Consider the following 17,942-nt stretch of genomic DNA (forward strand, 5'->3'; position numbering starts at 1 on the left):
TCAGGGACTAATGCAGTACAGAGACACATTTTAAGAACTTGACTCGGTGACTGTCCCTATACAGATTTTTTAAAGTAACATACATTAGCACAGGTGTAGCAGTTTCGTCTCATTAGAATATCCATGTCATGAAAGAAAAGAATATTGTAACATTTTCTAATAAAATATTTACTGGCATATGCATGTTATGATGCATTGGTTTGGTGTTCATCTAGTTTTACAATAGATTTGTAACAGGGGAAAGTGCAAAACGAGCCATGAAAAAGGGGATGGGTAAAGAGACTTACTTAAAGTTGAGTTAGAGTTCTGACCCTGGGGTACGATCAAGTAGGAGATGTATTCTTCAGAGAATATAAACTCATGCCAATAATACCAGTGGCAATGGAAAGTTTCCTCTGTGCCGAAGGTAATAAGGTGTATATCTTGTATTTTGCCAAACTATTGTGCCAAGGTTGGGGGATCCAGTTGATGCCAGAGCACAAGGATACATGTCTTAGATGCGTTATTATGATGGATAGTTAAAGAATTTTTGTATACTTTTCTTGAGAACTTGTAATAGAGCAGAAGAAGGCCGGATCGGAAGAAATGGTGTAATCTGTAAACTTCTGGATAATCAGTATTTCTGAGCTCTAGTATGGTTAGTGGTTTGCCAGATGTGTAGAATGTTTCCCTTTGTATCAGTACATGGCTAATATCTAGTAGAGACCAATGGATACCTGCTGTGTAGAACAGAGGGGCTCTGTACCAGCAGGGTAGTGTTTTGTAACTTGCTGTCTGATGTGCATTGTTTATAGATAATCTGTGGTTGTAGTAAATTACTTTGTAAATATGATCAAGTGAAAACCTAATTTCCAGGTCCTTCCCCCATTTCTGAATAAAGGACTGTGTAGGATGTAGTCTTGGGGTTACCAAGAGTAAGTAGAGAATAGACAGAACATGCCTAACTCTGCTACCCTGTTCTGCACAAGGTGTTTTTTGTGGGTTGTCAAGGGACGAGTTTATTTTTTGTGAACAGTTCCGAGTTTTAGCCAGCAATGGTCATGGAAACATGCCTAGAAATAATGGGAATAATGATAAAGAGGATGCTAAAGACAGAACTTTTTAAAACAACGAAGTTACCCTCAAAATAAAGGAAAATGGACTTAAATGTGCAAGGCATATGTGGGAGCAGCACGCATACGTTTGAAAAAAAAAAATGAAGCAAACTAATTTTGAATAGCAGCTTAAGTGCTAACCAGTTTCCTATTCTCTACAGAACTGCATGTTTGATTCCTGTAACTGTGCAAAGAGCGAAGAGTGCTTATGTGCTGCATTGTCTTCCTATGTGCATGCTTGCACTATGAAAGGGATCATTATCATAGGGTGGAGACAAAATATCTGTAGTAAGTATATAAATAGTCATTAGCCAATCAGCTCCAATCATGTAGGATTGATTTTATGGACCATAAAACACAGCATTATCAGCTGTTCTTCTCAGTGCAATTACTTCTATATTGTTCCAGAACTACTATTTTTTGTGGTCGATGCAATCATAAGTATTCACTGACACCTTGCTCAGTGTTGGATAAACCAGTAATTATATGCATAGTCTAAGACACATGAACCAAGGCAGAGTTGGTAGGCAACCCAAGCAGAAGCTTAGAGCTTGGGGAATGTCCTGGGGGCCCAGCTACAACCTCCATATTCCTATAGCAATGAGGAAAGCACAACCAGTCAGAGCTGGACTCCCTTCACAGGGAAAAAAGCATTTGTACACAGTTGGGGGGAGATTTACTAAAACTAGAGCACTCAGAATCTGCTGCAGCTGAGCATAGTAATCAGCTTATATGTTCAGCTTGTTCAGTTAAGCTTTGACAATAAAACCTGGAGGCTGATTGGTTTCTATGCAGTATTGCACCAGAGTTTGCACCATGCAGTTTTAGTAAATAACCCCCTAGGTGCCTGATTGGGCCCTGGCAGATCAGACAGTACAAATGAGAATGTGGTTATTGCAATCCTTTTCAATATCAATTGAAGGAATGGGGAATAAATATGCTCCCCTAAGTCCCCATTCTGCCTTCATCCATCTGTGCAGGCATACTAGCACATTATGGCATAAACCTGCAGGGGGCACATTTAAAAAAAAAATATGGCTTTGTACTGCTTTAATGGGGGGGGGGTTCACAGATTTTGTCTCCAAAAAAACTATAAAACTGTTTTAATAACTTTATGATCCATATCCACCAGCAGTGAAGCAAGATTTAAACTGGTAACCCATTGCTAGCAAATACCTTCACATTGAGACTCTGGAAAGTACACTAGCAGTTAAAGTATAATTAAAGTCAAAACTTTTTTAGCTTTAGATAGAGTGGAGATGGATTAGAACACCTGTCATGTTTTTATCACCATCTGTATTACTTTTAGGGAAATTCACCATCTCTCTTTGTCTTGTTTACTGTTATCACTGAGAGTGAAAGGGAAAAAATTCCAAATTTTGGATTATCACCAGAACAGGAATAGAGGGAAAATCTTCCAATGGGGTCTCTAGTTTTAGTGATCCTGTTGACAAACCAAAGGTTCCCCCACCTTTTGAAGTATTTCTTCTCAGTTCTTGTTTTGAATATGGAAAAGGGAGTGAAAGAAAATCTCCTCAATGGGACATATATGGCAACCCCCCCCCCCCAAAAAAAAAATAACAGAACTGACTGGGAGGTGTAAATCTATCATTCTATTCATAATAAAAAGTTCCACTGTGTCAAAGAAAACATCAGTTTCTTTGACTTGCTTCAATTCCGTTTTGCTGCTAAAAGATTTTTAATTATGAATATGTGTACCTCTAAATATCCTAATGTAATTCTCTCTTTTTAACCTTAGCCACATACACAACAAATTGCCCTGCCACATTGACTTACAGCTACTCAGTCGGTACCTGCCAACCAACTTGCAGTTCCCTCAGCAGCCATGACATTACTTGTGACATCTCATTTGTACCTGTTGATGGCTGTGTCTGCCAGAATGGAACCTACCTGGATGACAGTGGTAGATGTGTCCTCCCATCAGCCTGTCCCTGCTACTTCAAAGGAACCACCGTGCCACCAGGAGAAGTGGTTAATGATAATGGTGGTATTTGGTGAGTAAATTAATGTTGTGTTAAAACTTCTGAGATGTGGCAAATCATAGCATGCTGCCTTTGAGAAAAAGTGTTAAGTACGTACAAACGCTTGATACCAGTGCGGGCTAACATTCTTCATGCTTCAAAACAAGAAGAAAATAATTATGTTATGGCTATTTTTAATAGCAAAGCCTAAACATAAGCTGTCTACACAACTGTTCTTATCAGAACATTATTCGAACCACACAACAATGAAATAATCTTCAGAAGAGTGTCTGCAGAAATATGGTACTTGACAAAGTCATCTAAAGCAGGGGACTCCAACATTTACAAAATTAATTTCTACCTTACATCAGAGTCCTCCTTACATGAAAGTCCCCATCATAGTCCCCCATTGCATCAGAGTCTCCATCAAAGTTCCTTTTTTGATAAAGGATGAAGACTGAAATAACAATATGCATCATTATCTGCTTATGGCCCCTATGCTGGTAAATTTTAACAGGATTTTTTTCACTGAAGAGTTATGAGTCAAAAAATGTATATTTGTTGTTTAGCATTTAGGTTTTTAATACATTTCTTGATCAACTAATCATTTGCATTCCTCTGACACAGGGGTGGACTGACCATTTGGAAACTCGGGCACTGCCTGAGGGCCCGGGGTCAGTAGGGGGCCCCATGAGATGCCCCTGGTACCTTTTACATAGGCGTTTTTGAGTTTGGGCAAGGACACAGGGGTCCCATGATCCCCTATTGCCCGGGGCCCCATGAGTTGTCAGTCCACCCCTGCTCTGACAACTAACTACAGCCACAGTACATATAAAAGCTGTGAAAGGGTGGGATCTGTGTACGACAAGAGTTAATGGTTGGCTGATTCTGCTTTAAAGCGAACCTTTCATTTTCCTATGCAGGGCAAAATAGAAAGATAACTTGACTCCCTCCCTCTGAGTAGCATATACTAATCTTTCTTTTGCTCTCTTGGGGCTCCATTTACCTGCTGGGAGTTAAGTGAATTATTTGGCACTTTCTGGTATGTGTTAGCATTTGACTCCCATGTGACAGTCATGGTACAATATGATTGGCCCAGAGCTGTCACCAGGGGGTAGGAAAGGAATACCATATTTCTGTGTAAGCACTAAAAAATGGAGTGGAGCCTCCACTGGTTCTGGAAGTTAAGTGCCCTACATGGCCAAAGTAAAGGGTCACTTTAGCATAACCTTTTAATATTACCCACATGACCCACCAAGGCTGTGCGTGATTGCTGACAGAGCCTGAACATGTTGGTATGTGAGTATTAGGCAGCTTTACCTACTACATTAAGTGATAGAGCAACCAAAGGGCAAGAGGCTGTGAAATAGCTTATTTTTTAACAGTTATAAACGTTACTTAAAGTTTTTAATAACAGCAGTATCTGTAAAACATAATACCACAGATCAAGTAACTTACATTGTTGTAGTACAATCACAGATGTATAATTTGTATGAACCTTACAGAAAGTAAAAATTAGTGACAAAATCAGGTAGCAAGAGAGTCCTTTCTCAACGGAAAGGTCTTTTTAGGCACATAATAGGGGAAGGAGAGAAGGATGGAGGAAGAAGGGAGATCAAGCAGAGTCCAATCATACAGAGAAGATTTGATCATATTTGGCTGAGTAGCCTCTGATCATATATGTCAGTTGATATAAAGAGAGTGCAGATCTAATAGCTGAACACCAATGAATGTAGAAGGGTGGAAAGTTTACATTTAAGGAGAATTTCCCTTCTAGCCTAGTAGAACATGTAAAACAACAGCGATTTAGCATGTTTTGAAATATGGAGGGAATCATAGATGCCTAACAGCAAAACAATGGGGTCAAGAGCCAGCAATAGTGCCAAGGCCTTGGCCAACCTGGATGTAGCCAATAATCATAAACCAAAGGACAGGCCCACGCCATATGATAGAAGGTGCCAGTGACATTTAAACATTTGTTGCAAATTGAAGAAAGAGAAGGATTGAGGCATTGCAACCTCTGATGGGTATATTAAATCCTATGTAAAAATGTAATATGGATAAATTTATACCTAGCAGATATCATCGGTTTAGTATATTGAGCTACCATATCTTCCCACCCCTCTACACTGAGGCTAGGAGTATCAGTTTTATATTTCTGAAACAATAGAAAAGTCTCAGCCCTGTGATGAATTATGAGGAAGACACAATTTGAGAAAAGGGGCTTATCACGAATGGAGGCATTCAGAAGAAATTCTAATGAGCTCTGTTGGAGTCACTTATTGGAGATATTTATCTGTCAGTGAATCATAGGGACAGAATTCTCCTGTCGAGAAGATATGACTAAGAGTGTGGACACCTGCTTGTTTCCAAATCAGAGGTCCAGGACAGCGGAAAGATGAGAGTGATCCCTTTTGTATTGAAAATTGTAACAGTTGTGGGGAGTCACCTATAACCACCTCCAAATCCAAGGAGGGGTTTCCATTAGGGAGGACAAGCCATCAGTATAGAGTACCTAAAGTGAAGCCAAACAGTAGAAATACAGCATAGGCAGAGCTGGACAGGCTTCATATATGAGGGTGTATGCCTGTCTAAGGAGAAGAGGATGAATTTGGATCAATGTAATTTTATACCAAAGCAGGAGAAATAGCATTTTTTTTAGAGCAGGGTTTACAGACTGTCAAACTCACATCATTTTCTTCATGTTATAGCACCTGCTCTTTAGGAAAACTAGACTGCATTGGAGTTACTCAAGTACCAGGTATCTGTACAGTCCTCTTTTGTACACACTTTTACATTTTATATGTTTTAGGGGTATTATATGTTTTAGTTAATGATTATTCCTTACCAATGAGCCATTATGAAATACATCACAGCTGGTTTGGCACACGATTTCTAAAAGATTCTAGTGCATTGATCATAGTGCTAAATGGAACCATCTTATCTTAAAATATTACTAGTTATGGGAAATAATAGAATATCACTATCACAGTGCAATGATATGGGAAAGATAAATAATGTTCAGAAATACTGTAGAATAATAGAATTGACTGCCAACAGAAGTAGTATTGAGAGCCCCAATAATTTCCGGGGCAGTTCCAGAGGTCACACCCATGGAGAACTTAGAAAGCAATAGATATAAAAGAATATTTTAGTGAACCACAGGCATCTGTAAAATATATATCTTTTTTCAAGTTTAGTGTCCCTTTAAACAAATATCGGATGCATTTGATATTTTAACCACTTGCCATCCAGAGGATTTACCTCCCCCCTTCCTGACCAGACCATTTTTGGTGATACAGCACTGCGTTAATTTAACTTACAATTGCGTGGTCGTACAACACTGTACATAAATTACATTTATGTCATTTTTTCCCCACAAATAGAGATTTCTTTTGGTGGTTTTTGATCACCTCTTTGTTGTTTATTTTTTATTTTTTTTATAAACACAAAAAGACCAACACGTTTGAAAAGAAAACTATATTTTTTACTTTTTGCTATAAAACATATCCAATAAAATAAATAAATAAATAAAATTTCTTCATAAATTTACATCAAAATGTATTCTGCTACATGTCTTTGCTTTATTTTTTATTTATTTATTTTTTATATGGACAGCATTCAACTAGGAACACAAGAATTTAAGCATGCTCTAGATATTTCCCATGTGTAACTTCGTATTTTTTCCACTGACAATAAAAATATTTAGTCTCTAAAATCTCATAAGTAATACTGATCTTTATTTGGCTCTTGTTCTGTTTTTAGTCTGTACTGCCCCCATGGTGTATTTTGACTGCACACATAAGGTTGCAGGAGCAAAAGGAGCTGAGTGCCAGAAGAGCTGTCAAACCTTTGACATGCAGTGTGTAAGTTACCACAACATTAGTAAACACATACAGTATATTACTAATTATATATGCATTTTGAAATCAGAGGATCAGTATACCAACCATACCTTGTAGTTTTCTTTCAGAAGGAATTATTTAGAATTGTATTTAATCTAATTTGCCCTCAAAATTATAGATGGAATCTATTTTACTTGTTATGGAATGCAGGACTTTTTTCTTTCAATTTTAAAAAATGAAAATCACAACAAATAGCAGACTCTCTCTATTGGGTGACAAACCAGTCCCAATCTGTGTTATGATCCGCCAGGCGGTGCCTCTGGCTGCCCACTTGACAGACCTACCCAAAGCATGGAGTCTAAGTCCCGGTCTGTGTTTTCACCAGGGCCCCTGATGGTGGGGATGGACTTGAAACAGACCAGGACCAGGTCACGACCTCTGAGCAGGCCCACCAGTGGCAGAGGGAACCTCCGGGGATGTATAGGTACCGGGAGAGCCAGATGTGAGGAGGCCGGCAGGACCTAGCAGGATGGATCACGAGTAGTGGTCCCGTGGGGTAGGCGAGGTACAGAATCGGCAGGCGGAGAATCGTCAGGTCACACGCAGGGTCAGCAGGATAAGTCAGTCCGTAGATAGGTCAAACAAGCCGGGAGTCAGGATGGGAGAAGGCAGAGTAGTCAGGACGATCCGGGTCAAATACAGGAGAAGGCAGAGTAGTCAGGACAATCCGGGTCAAATACAGGAGAAGGCAGCGTAGTCAGGGTCAATAACTCAGGTACAGGACTCAGGAACTCAGACCTTGCGGCGATCAGTGACAGTGCAGGGCATCTTTAAATATTGTGCCCTACACTGTCATTGGCCACCCAGGACGCGCCCCCGGGCTGTCATTGGCCGCCCGAGGCGCGCCCGTGGCTCCTACTGCGCATGCGCGGCGTCCTGTCATCTGCGGCCCGCCGGGACCTGGTGCTTGTGTCCCGGCGTGAGCCGTCACCAGTGCGCGTGCGCCGGCCGACAGGACGCCGCGATCCCTGACAGTCTGTCACTAGCATGTGCCAATAGGGTCAGATTGTGTTATTGATATTGATATGCCCAGGGCTTTTTTTCTCAGAGAAAAGATGCAGGAACTCTCTGTTTCCAAGTCACCCCTTGTCTCTGTCCTACACCGTGCCTTGGTTCCACCTCTTACCTACCTCCCAGTACCACCCTTTTATAAAACACAGAACAATTTGTATGGAATTTGTAAATTATAACAAGAAAAACAGTCAAATAGATCCCCTGTAGCCAGCAAAAATGGACCACCTGCAACAAAATACCCCCCCAGCAACAATAGAACCCTGGCAACAAAAGATCTCCTCAGAGCCAGCATAAAAAGACCCTTCAACAGTTAGCGATAGACCCCTCCCTCAACAAAAGATCCAGCAACAATAGATCTCCCACCAGCAACAGTAGACCTAACCAGAATCAATAGATATTCCCCCAGCAAAAACATATCCCTTCCAGCGACAATAGATCCCCCAGCAGCCAGCATCACTGGATCCTGCAGTACACCCCACCACCTCTTGCCATTACATACATTTAGTGCTGGAGGTGCCAGAACTGCATTCCCCCACGTTCCCACTGAAAAAAAGCCCTGGATATATCTCAAAGACTTGTCAAGTGTGCCTGCAGTCAAAGGGGTCAACTATGGTTGTAGTTTTGAGTACCAAAACTAACCTCTAGGCAGACACAAAAATAAATAATTAAATATATTACTAATTTACTAATTTAATATATTAACTCATGCAAATGCCAGATGCTGTGTAATCCCTTGTACAGCTGCACTCAGACTGAGAAAGGGAGAGTCAGTATTCTGAGCCAGCCAGGTTCTGCTGCATGCACATGTGCTCAAAAGGAACAAGCTGACATAAGAGTAGAGCAGAAAAATGGCCTCTTAGCTGCTGCTCTTTCATTGGCCAACCATAGGCTAAGGGATTTGTTTTTAAAGAGACTTTCACCAGACCGTTCATTTATGGCAGATCTTCACCATCCCCCATTCTTTTTAAACCCCTGATTGCCGGGTTGTTGGTTATGCAGTGATCGGGTCCTGCACTACTTTATTCATTGTGACATCACGGGAGGCTGCCAGCTCTTTGGGGCTTAGTTGGCGGGCCTCCAGATGATGTGCCGCTAAGCCCACCCCCTCCTCTTTTGTGAATGCAAGACTATGCCTCCTAGGATATGTAACGTTCATATACTAGGAGGCACAGGGAGCACAATGCATGTCACTCGCCTCAGCAAATTACTTTTTTGGGGAGGTAGGACTGAAAGCTGTACCTTAATAAAAGGGTAAATGAACAAAAAAAGAAACGTGCTATTTGTGTAGTTAGCTGAGGATGAGTGGAGAGGAGAGAAGTTGGTTTAGAAGGTGAAGGTCCACTTTAGTAAATCTACCCCATAGTCTTATGGGACAATTTTTGTTTAAACTGGAGAATGCAAAATCGGGTGCATCTGTGCATGGTAGCCTCAGCTTCTAACTTCAGCTTTTTCAATTAAGCTTTGACAATAAAACCTGGAAGGTGATTGGTTTCTGTGCAGACCTGCACCAGATTTTGCAATCTCCAGCCAGTAAATCAACCCCCAAGTGTGCATTTAATGTTCTTTATGAATGTTATGTACATGTAATGAAATCCCTTGTATAGACATTCAAAAACTCGGAGACTGCTGCTGGACATTGCCATCATGGATGTGATGTCACAAGCCCAGCAGAATCGGAGCTTTCACTCAAGTATCACACTTTAGTATTCTCCTACACTTCTTCCTTGGTATCTACATTGAAGGATAAGTTCACTCTCAGTAACACGTTAAAGCAATACTGAAGACTTAAATTTTTTTCTCTAAAAAAACAAAAATGTCTATACTTACCTGCTGTGTGCAGTGGTTTTTCACAAAGTAGCCTGGATATTCCTCTTCTCAGGTCCCCCGTAGGTTTTTCTGGCTCCTCCTGTCTGTTGGGTGCTCCCACATCAAGCAGCTTGTTATGGGGACACCCTCTGATCTGTGTGCCCATTCACACACAGAACCATGGCTTGGCCCCGCCCCCTCTCTCCCTCTCTTCATTGGCTGACTGGCTGTGATTGAGGAGGCAGAGACCCAGGACAGCTGAGCCCTGCAGGCTCTCGTGCCCTCCCCCTCCTGCCGGGTGCCCCCACAGCAATCAGCTTGCTATGGGGTCACCCGCTGATCCGTGTGTCCATTCCCACACAGAAACACAGCTTGGCCCCACCCCCTCTTTCTTCTCATTGGCTCACTGGCTGTGATAGACAGCAGTGGGAGCCAATGGCTCCCGCTGCTGTCTTAGCCAATGAGGATCCACCTTTGTGACAGAGTGTGGGGGAATCATTATCCTGCACCTGATGTCACAAGTTAACAGGGAGGTACAAGCATACAGCTTTACTGAGAGTCTGCAGAAGCCTGGTAATGCACCTGTGATCTGCTGATTTTATATACAATGCTCTGCAGACTTCTAAGAAAAAATAAAAAAGAAAGGAACTTTTTTTAACCTGAAAAAAATGTGCATTTATGATAGGATAAGGTGAACTTATCCTTTAAATGTTACATAGGGAAATAAGGAGAGGGTAAGAGATCCTGGGCCAGCACAAAGAGTAATTAGACATTCCCAAAGGGGGTCGTGACATGCAAGAAGGCAGGGGGATTTGCTAGGGAATTGATTCTTGAAGTAGTCAGATTTTTATTTAAATTGAAAGTTCCATAGTGCAGATACTTGCAAAGACTTGTTCTCCTTAATTATCCAAAAAGGGTCAAGGCGGTAAATGGGACACACAATTTGGGTGCGTTGTGTGATCAATCTTTCTATTGGATATCCTAAATATGTTTTATTATGTCTCTTATAGTACAGCACTCAGTGTATCTCTGGATGCATTTGTCCCGATGGCCTTATAGCTGATGGTCAAGGTGGATGTGTTCAAGAACAGCAGTGTCCATGTATCCACAACAATGAAGCTTTCCCTCCAAGTGCTAAAATTAAAGTGCAGTGCAATACTTGGTAATCATTTAAAAATCTTTTTATATAAAATTAAATATAAACAGACTTTTTTTTAAAGAAGATGAAAACAGAAGTGTTACTCAAGACAAGGTAAAGATATGTATAGGATTGGCTTTTGAATGAAACATCAAGGTTTTTCACATGCCCTATATCTTGTAAAGTAATATTAAAATCGTGAAAACTGAGCATAAAGTAAAGAGAATGAGCCTGGTGTACCTTTTGTCAGCACTCTCAGTGAATTTCATTGTAAACATTTTTAACAAGTCTCTGCAGTAAACTATCTACATTACTTCTCTAGTATATTGGGGTGGTGACTGCACTAGTTTGGGGGAATTCAGTAAATCCCCACCAATACTTTTCTGCCACTATGGCTTCCAGATTTAAAAACCTGTGCTGCCAGATTCGGTAACTTTACTGACATATGCAGCAGATTCATGTAGTTATTGATAATGCCACTTTTACAGAGTGGCACTACTAATGCACCAAATTCAAAAATAAATATTTCAATTTCGTAGATAACAAAACTGGAGGTAAAACTGTTGGTGTACAGAGACAGCCAAAGTGCCTGTCCCTGAACGCAGTGAAGAAGAGTGGCATATTTGCTAAAGCTAACTCTCCCCTGTCACTGGTTATTAAAGGCTAAGTTCACCTTTTACAAAAAAATAATAAATGCCCGGGTTTTGGCAGGTAAAATAAATGTCATTTATCTTTTTTTTCTAAGGAGCCTGCAGATCTTGGGTACAATGTTAGGCTCCTGGAGACACTTGCTACAGCTTTCTGACCATACCACTGTACTGACTGTCTATTTGAAGGCTGTAGGAAGTGTCAATGAACAATGAGAGCGCTCACCAGCGCCCTAGCAGTTCATTGAGAACTACAAGCTACCTGCTACAGTAGCAGATGCTACTTGTAGTTCATTCATTCAAAGAGTGCTGTGAATTAATGTCATGGTTGGGGGAGGGGGGTACCCTGCTCAGCTGTGCTGTTTTTCAAAGCAGCAGGTCGCAGGGAGAGGATTCCCCTGCCCGTTGTCACAGGGAAGTGGAGTTTTGGGGGTGCACAGGGAGTTTGCTAAAAATGTTACATGTTACACCCTTAATATAGGTGTAACATGCAACATGTTCAGAAAGGTGAACATATCATTTAACTACTTCAAGTCCAGACACTTTCACCTCCTTCCTGTCCAGGCCAGTTTTCAGCTTTCAGTGTTATCACACTTTGAATGACAATTGTGCGGTCATGGAACACTGTACCCATATGCATTTTTTAGCATTTTTTGAGACAGATAAAAATTCATTTTGGTGGTATTTATTCACCGCTGAGATTTTTTTATTGTTTTGCTATAAAAATGAAAAGGTCCAAACAAAAGTGTTTGTCTTATAAAATTTTGCAAATAAATAATCTTTCTTCATAAATCTTGGCCAAAATGTATTCAGCTAACTTTTTAGTAAAAAAAAACCCCACATTAGATTATAACCAAAAATTATAATTAAAAAAAGTTTAAATTTTTTTTTTTATATTATTATTTCTGTTTTGTTTTTTTTTTTAACATACTGTCATCCTAGCAGTACAGTGTCACCATAGTAACACTGTACTACTTGTAGGGGTGATGAAGATTTTTTTTTTTTACACTGATTGCTTTTACACCTGTAAAGACTGTAAAAGCAATCATTTGTCCTTCTCTCTGGCTGCATTCTTACAGCCATTGAGAAATACTGTGAGAGCTATGATTGGTCACAGCTTGTCACATGGTACAATGCTGTTGTGAATAGCCTTGTACCATGTGACCATTGTGATCTTCACAGATTTCATTAGTAGTAAGCAATGATGTCAGAAGTGACATCTTGCTTATTACTATTCATGTGATCACTGATTGGCCAATCAGTGATCATATGTTCAGGACCTCACACAGAGGTCCCGTACAGTGATCAGTGTTCCGCCGTGTCCAGTGCCGCGCAATCCTGGGGAGCGCGCACAAGCAGGGAAGCAAGAGGACGTTTATAAATGGCCACCTGCTCCTGCACTGCTCCCATCTGGCCATTTATGTATATGGTAGAGACGGAAAGTGGTTAAGGATGCTGTCATCTTTACAGTTTTCAGCCTCCTAGCAACTAGTGATAGTGCAGTGGGTGGAAACTAAAGGAGGCTGAGACTCTAGTTCCCTATCAGGTCCTCTCTCTCCTTGCAACTAACGGCAGAAAGTGGGCAGATTCTACAGCCAAAAGTAACCTGTTTATTAGCTAAGATCTGCCCAATGCCTACTGTCAATCACAAGGGGAGCAGACCTTATGGGGAGCTACAGTCTGTGAATCTCCATTAGGATCCATCCACCCAGACCCAAAACGTCCCGCCTCTGTGCTGTTTGTATGACAGCTGCACCATCAGGAGGAAGCGCGGATGCACTGAGGGCAGAGTCTCCATATGGACGCTCCAATATCAATGCACCTCCTCTACAACAGGTACTTGAATCTGTCGCCCACACACATTTGTTGTGTGGAAGCATGACGGAATTCTAAAGAGTGTCATAGACACTCTTTATGAATTCCCCACAGTATCTTTATCACACATTATATGAACACTAATAAATTAAGAAGATTTTGGATAGATCTTTCTGCACAAAACTCATGGATTGTGGGATTCTTTAATAAATTTGTTGTATGACTATTATGTACAGTTGCAAGAAAAAGTATGTGAACCCCTTGGGATTACGTGGAGTTTTGCATGAATTGGGCATAAAATGTGCTCTGAACGTCATCTAAGTCACAACAATAGAAGAACACAGTCTGCTGAACATAATACTACACAAACATTAGATGTTACCATGGTTTAATTGCACATAACATGTAAACATTCACAGTGCAGGAAGGAAAAAGTATGTGAACCTTTGGACTTAATAACTGGTTGACCCTCCTTTGGCAGCAATAACCTCAACCAAACTTTTCCTGTAGTTGCAGATCAGACCTGCACAACGATCTGGAGTAATTTTGCACCACTCCTCTTCACAAAACTGTTTCAGTGTAGCAATATTCTTGGGATGTCTGGTGTGAATCGCTCTCTTAAGATCATGCCACAGCATTTCAATTGGGTTGAAGTCAGGACTCTGACTGGGCCACTCCAGAAGGCGTATTCTGTGCTGTTGCAGCCATTGTTTTGTTGAATTACTTGTATGCTTAGGGTCATTGTCCTGTTTCATCACCCATCCTCTGCGGAGCTTCAGTTGGCGGACAGATGGTCGTACGTTTTCCTGCAAAATGTCTTGATAAACTCTGGAATTCATTTTCCCATCAATGACAACAATCCGTCCAGGCCCTGAGGCAGCAAAGCAGCCCCAAACCATGATGCTCCCTCTGCCATGTTTTACAGTGGGGATGAGGTTTTGATGTTGGTGTGCTGTGCCTTTTTTTCTCCACACATAGTGTTGTGTGTTCTTCCCAAACAACTCAATCTTGGTTTCATCTGTCCACAGTATATTTTGCCAGTAGTGCTGTGGAACATCCAGGTGCTCTTTTGCAAACTTCAAACGTGCTGCAATATTCTTTTTAGACAGCAATGGATTCCTCCGTGGTGTCCTCCCATGTACTCCATTCTTGGTTAATGTTTTCCTTATTGTAGATGTGTCAACAAAAATGTTAGCATGTGCCAGAGATTTCTGTAGGTCTTTAGCTGACACTGTGGGATTCTTCTTTACCTCATGCAGCATTCTGCGCTGTGCTCTTGCAATCATTTTTACAGGACGACCATCCCTAGGGAGAGTAGCAACAGTGCTAAACTTTCTCCATTTGTAGACAGTCTGTCTTACCGTGGACACATGAATATCAAGGCTTTTGGAGATACTTTTGTAACCCTTTCCAGCTTCATGCAAGTCAAGAATTCTTGATCGTAGGTCTTCTGAGAGCTCTTTTCTGCGAGGCATGGTTCACATCAGACAGTGCTTCTTGAAACCAGTAAACCCAAACCAGGTGTGTGTTTTTTAAGAGCAGGACAGCTGTCAGCAACACATCCAATATCATCACACTGATTGGAGTCAAGGTTGGCTCACTCCTGGCTCCAATTAGCTCTGGGAAAAGTCATTAAGCTAGGGTCTCACATACTTTTTCCTCCCAGCACTGTGAATGTTTACATGTTATGTGCAATTAAACCATGGCAACATCTAATGTTTGTGTAGTATTATGTTCAGCAGACTGTGTTCTTCTATTGTTGTGACTTAGATGACGTTCAGAGCACATTTTATGCCCAATTCATGCAAAACTCCACGTAATTCCAAGGGGTTCACATACTTTTTCTTGCAACTGTATTTACATTATATTATTTGACTTATTTAGTTATTTATTTATTCTATCATGTCACATTTTTTTGCTGTAATTGTGATGAGTTATGATTCATTCTTGCACTAGTAGCCTTAATTAGATAACGTTGACACAAAATAACATAACAAGGGAAAACTAAACTATGAATTCTGTGTTCATTTACCTCTACTGTACACTTCTTCATTTTAGTACTTGTGTGAACAGAAACTGGGAGTGTACTAGTGAATTGTGCATGGGAACCTGTACAGTATATGGTGATGGTAACTACATCACATATGACACCAAGAGATACAGCTTTAGTGGGGACTGTGAATATACACTTGTTCAGGTAAATATTCATTTTTCTGTCTTTTTATTGTTTTCATAGACTTTACCACCCACTTATATTCATGCACTCTTCAAATCATAAGTAATCCTTCTTATATGAATGTGCTAACTTGTTATATTTGCCCCTTTGATGTCAGGATTATTGCAGTAGCGATCCATCCAATGGAACTTTCCGTGTTATCACTGAGAACATCCCATGTGGATCTACAGGCACAACTTGTTCTAAGTCCATAAAAGTCTTCCTCGGTGTAAGTGTTATTTTCAAAATACAAAGTAAAATAGAAATCAAAAAATTATTTCACAAATGTTTTTTCTTTGAAAATAAGGTTTGTAGGGTTTTACTGTCAATAAAGAAATGTCCCTTTAACTTAGAACTACGAGCTTATATTGAGCGATGGGAAATTTGAGGTCATCCAACTTAATTCTGGAGAATATGTACCATACAAAGTGCACCAGATGGGCATCTACACAGTGATTGAAGCTCTCAATGGATTGGTTTTGGAGTGGGATATGAAGACCACTGTGTTTATCAAGCTGGATCCAAGCTTCCAGGTACTCTATTGTAAATTTTGAAAAGGTTTAACAAACCTTGCAATGCCATATCTTTTAATCGAAATGTCTGTATTGTAGTAAACACTAGTGTTTTTGAATATTTTCTTTGCTTTTGTTTAGGGTAGAGTGTGTGGATTGTGTGGCAACTATGATGGAAATGCCAATAATGACTTTACCACCAGAACTCTGTCTGTAGTAGGAGATGTGGTAGAATTCGGCAACAGCTGGAAGCTCTCACCAAGCTGCCCAGATGCTGGAAGCCTCAAGGATCCCTGCTCACTAAACCCTTACAGGAAACCCTGGGCACAGAGACAATGTAGCATCATCACCAGTCATGTGTTCTCAGCTTGCCATCCTGTGGTATGATCCCATGTATATAATCAATATAAGTGCAAAAGCTATAATAGTTCAAATTCAGATAATTCTATGATAGTGTGGAAATGAGCAATATGAGAAAATGCATATTTTTTTAAACTCACCAATACATTGACTTTTATTTTCAGGTTGATCCACTGAAATACTATGACGCCTGTGTCAGGGATGCCTGTGCTTGTGACACTGGTGGGGATTGCGAGTGCTTCTGTACTGCTGTGGCTTCATATGCTCAAGCTTGTAGTGAGGCCGGAACCTGTATCAACTGGAGAACCCCCGACATGTGTCGTGAGTAATTCATTCAGCCTATGTTGGAAAAGGATTAATAGAACATCGAATTATTCCATTGCACAACTGAACATATGTATAACCATAGAGAGATACATTAAGTAGGATTTTGCTTCAGAAAAAAAAACACGCTACACACTACCTGGACTTGTAATTTGCTGTTTGACATTCGCATAGGAAGTGCATAACTCCCAAATGTTCCTCATTGTTAGGGACGGTCCATCTTTTAGTAACAAATCACTTTGTTTCTTTTTCCTTCTTGGGTGTTCTTCTCTTTGATTTGATGCATAGACTTCTAAAAAAATGTACTATTTAACCATTTCAATACCGGGCAATTTTACACCTTCCTGCCCAGGCCATTTTTCAGGTTTCAGCGCTCTCACACTTTGAATGACAATTGCGTGGTGATACAACACTGTACCCAAACTAAAATTTTATCATTTTCTTCACACAACTAGAGCTTTCTTTTGGTGGTATTTAATCACCGCTGGGGTTTTTATTTTTTGCTAAATTAACAAAAAAAGACCAAAAATTTTGAAAAAAAAACACGTTTTTCTTTGTTTCTGTTATAAAAGTTTACAAATAAATAATTGTTCTTCATAAATTTAGGGCGAGATGTATTCTGCTACATGTCTTTGGTGAAAATAACCCAAATTAGGGTGTATTATTTAGTTTGTAGGAAAGTTATAGAGATCACAAACTATGGTATAGATCTGAAAATTGATCAATCCTGAAGTACTGACGGCCAATCTAATTTCTTGAGGTCCAAGAATGTCAGAACAGTACAGATATCCCCCAAATGACCCCTTTTTGCAGAGTAGACAGTCCAATGTACTTCATAAGAGGAATGGCGAGTTTTTTGAAGTTGTATTTTTTTTGTCATAATTTTTCGGAAAATGAAAAAAATGAAAAAAATTATTTTCACAATTTTTTTTTTACATACTGTCACCAGTGCAGTACAGCATCATCATATAACTGGCATGGTGGTGAACAGGGACACTGACTGGTGACAGTATGATTTTTTTTTTTTTTTACACAATTTGCTTATAGCAAAGTATTACTTTGCTATAAGCAAGCATTTACCTGAATGACATCGATTCATTCAGGTTTTTTTTTTCTTTTTGTGCTTAGCT

The 17,942-nt window shown here is 40.2% G+C and overlaps 1 protein-coding gene across 1 annotated transcript in view; it reads left to right on the plus strand.

Moving 5' to 3' along the window:
* Positions 1-17,942, plus strand: part of LOC149445613 (uncharacterized) — an 84,941-nt gene that overhangs the window by 17,164 nt on the left and 49,835 nt on the right. The window contains exons 17-26 of the mRNA XM_089653500.1: positions 1,256-1,382; positions 2,854-3,109; positions 5,788-5,837; positions 6,842-6,942; positions 10,812-10,963; positions 15,460-15,598; positions 15,735-15,845; positions 15,970-16,149; positions 16,270-16,509; positions 16,653-16,809. Of these exons, the coding sequence (XP_089509626.1) occupies positions 1,256-1,382; positions 2,854-3,109; positions 5,788-5,837; positions 6,842-6,942; positions 10,812-10,963; positions 15,460-15,598; positions 15,735-15,845; positions 15,970-16,149; positions 16,270-16,509; positions 16,653-16,809 (1,513 nt within the window). The remainder of the gene's footprint in view (positions 1-1,255; positions 1,383-2,853; positions 3,110-5,787; positions 5,838-6,841; positions 6,943-10,811; positions 10,964-15,459; positions 15,599-15,734; positions 15,846-15,969; positions 16,150-16,269; positions 16,510-16,652; positions 16,810-17,942) is intronic.

Source organism: Staurois parvus, unplaced genomic scaffold (genome assembly GCF_062004578.1).
Source record: "Staurois parvus isolate SC_StPar_1 unplaced genomic scaffold, SC_StPar_1.0 ptg000715l, whole genome shotgun sequence".
In the NCBI taxonomy this organism is placed as follows: domain Eukaryota; kingdom Metazoa; phylum Chordata; class Amphibia; order Anura; family Ranidae; genus Staurois; species Staurois parvus.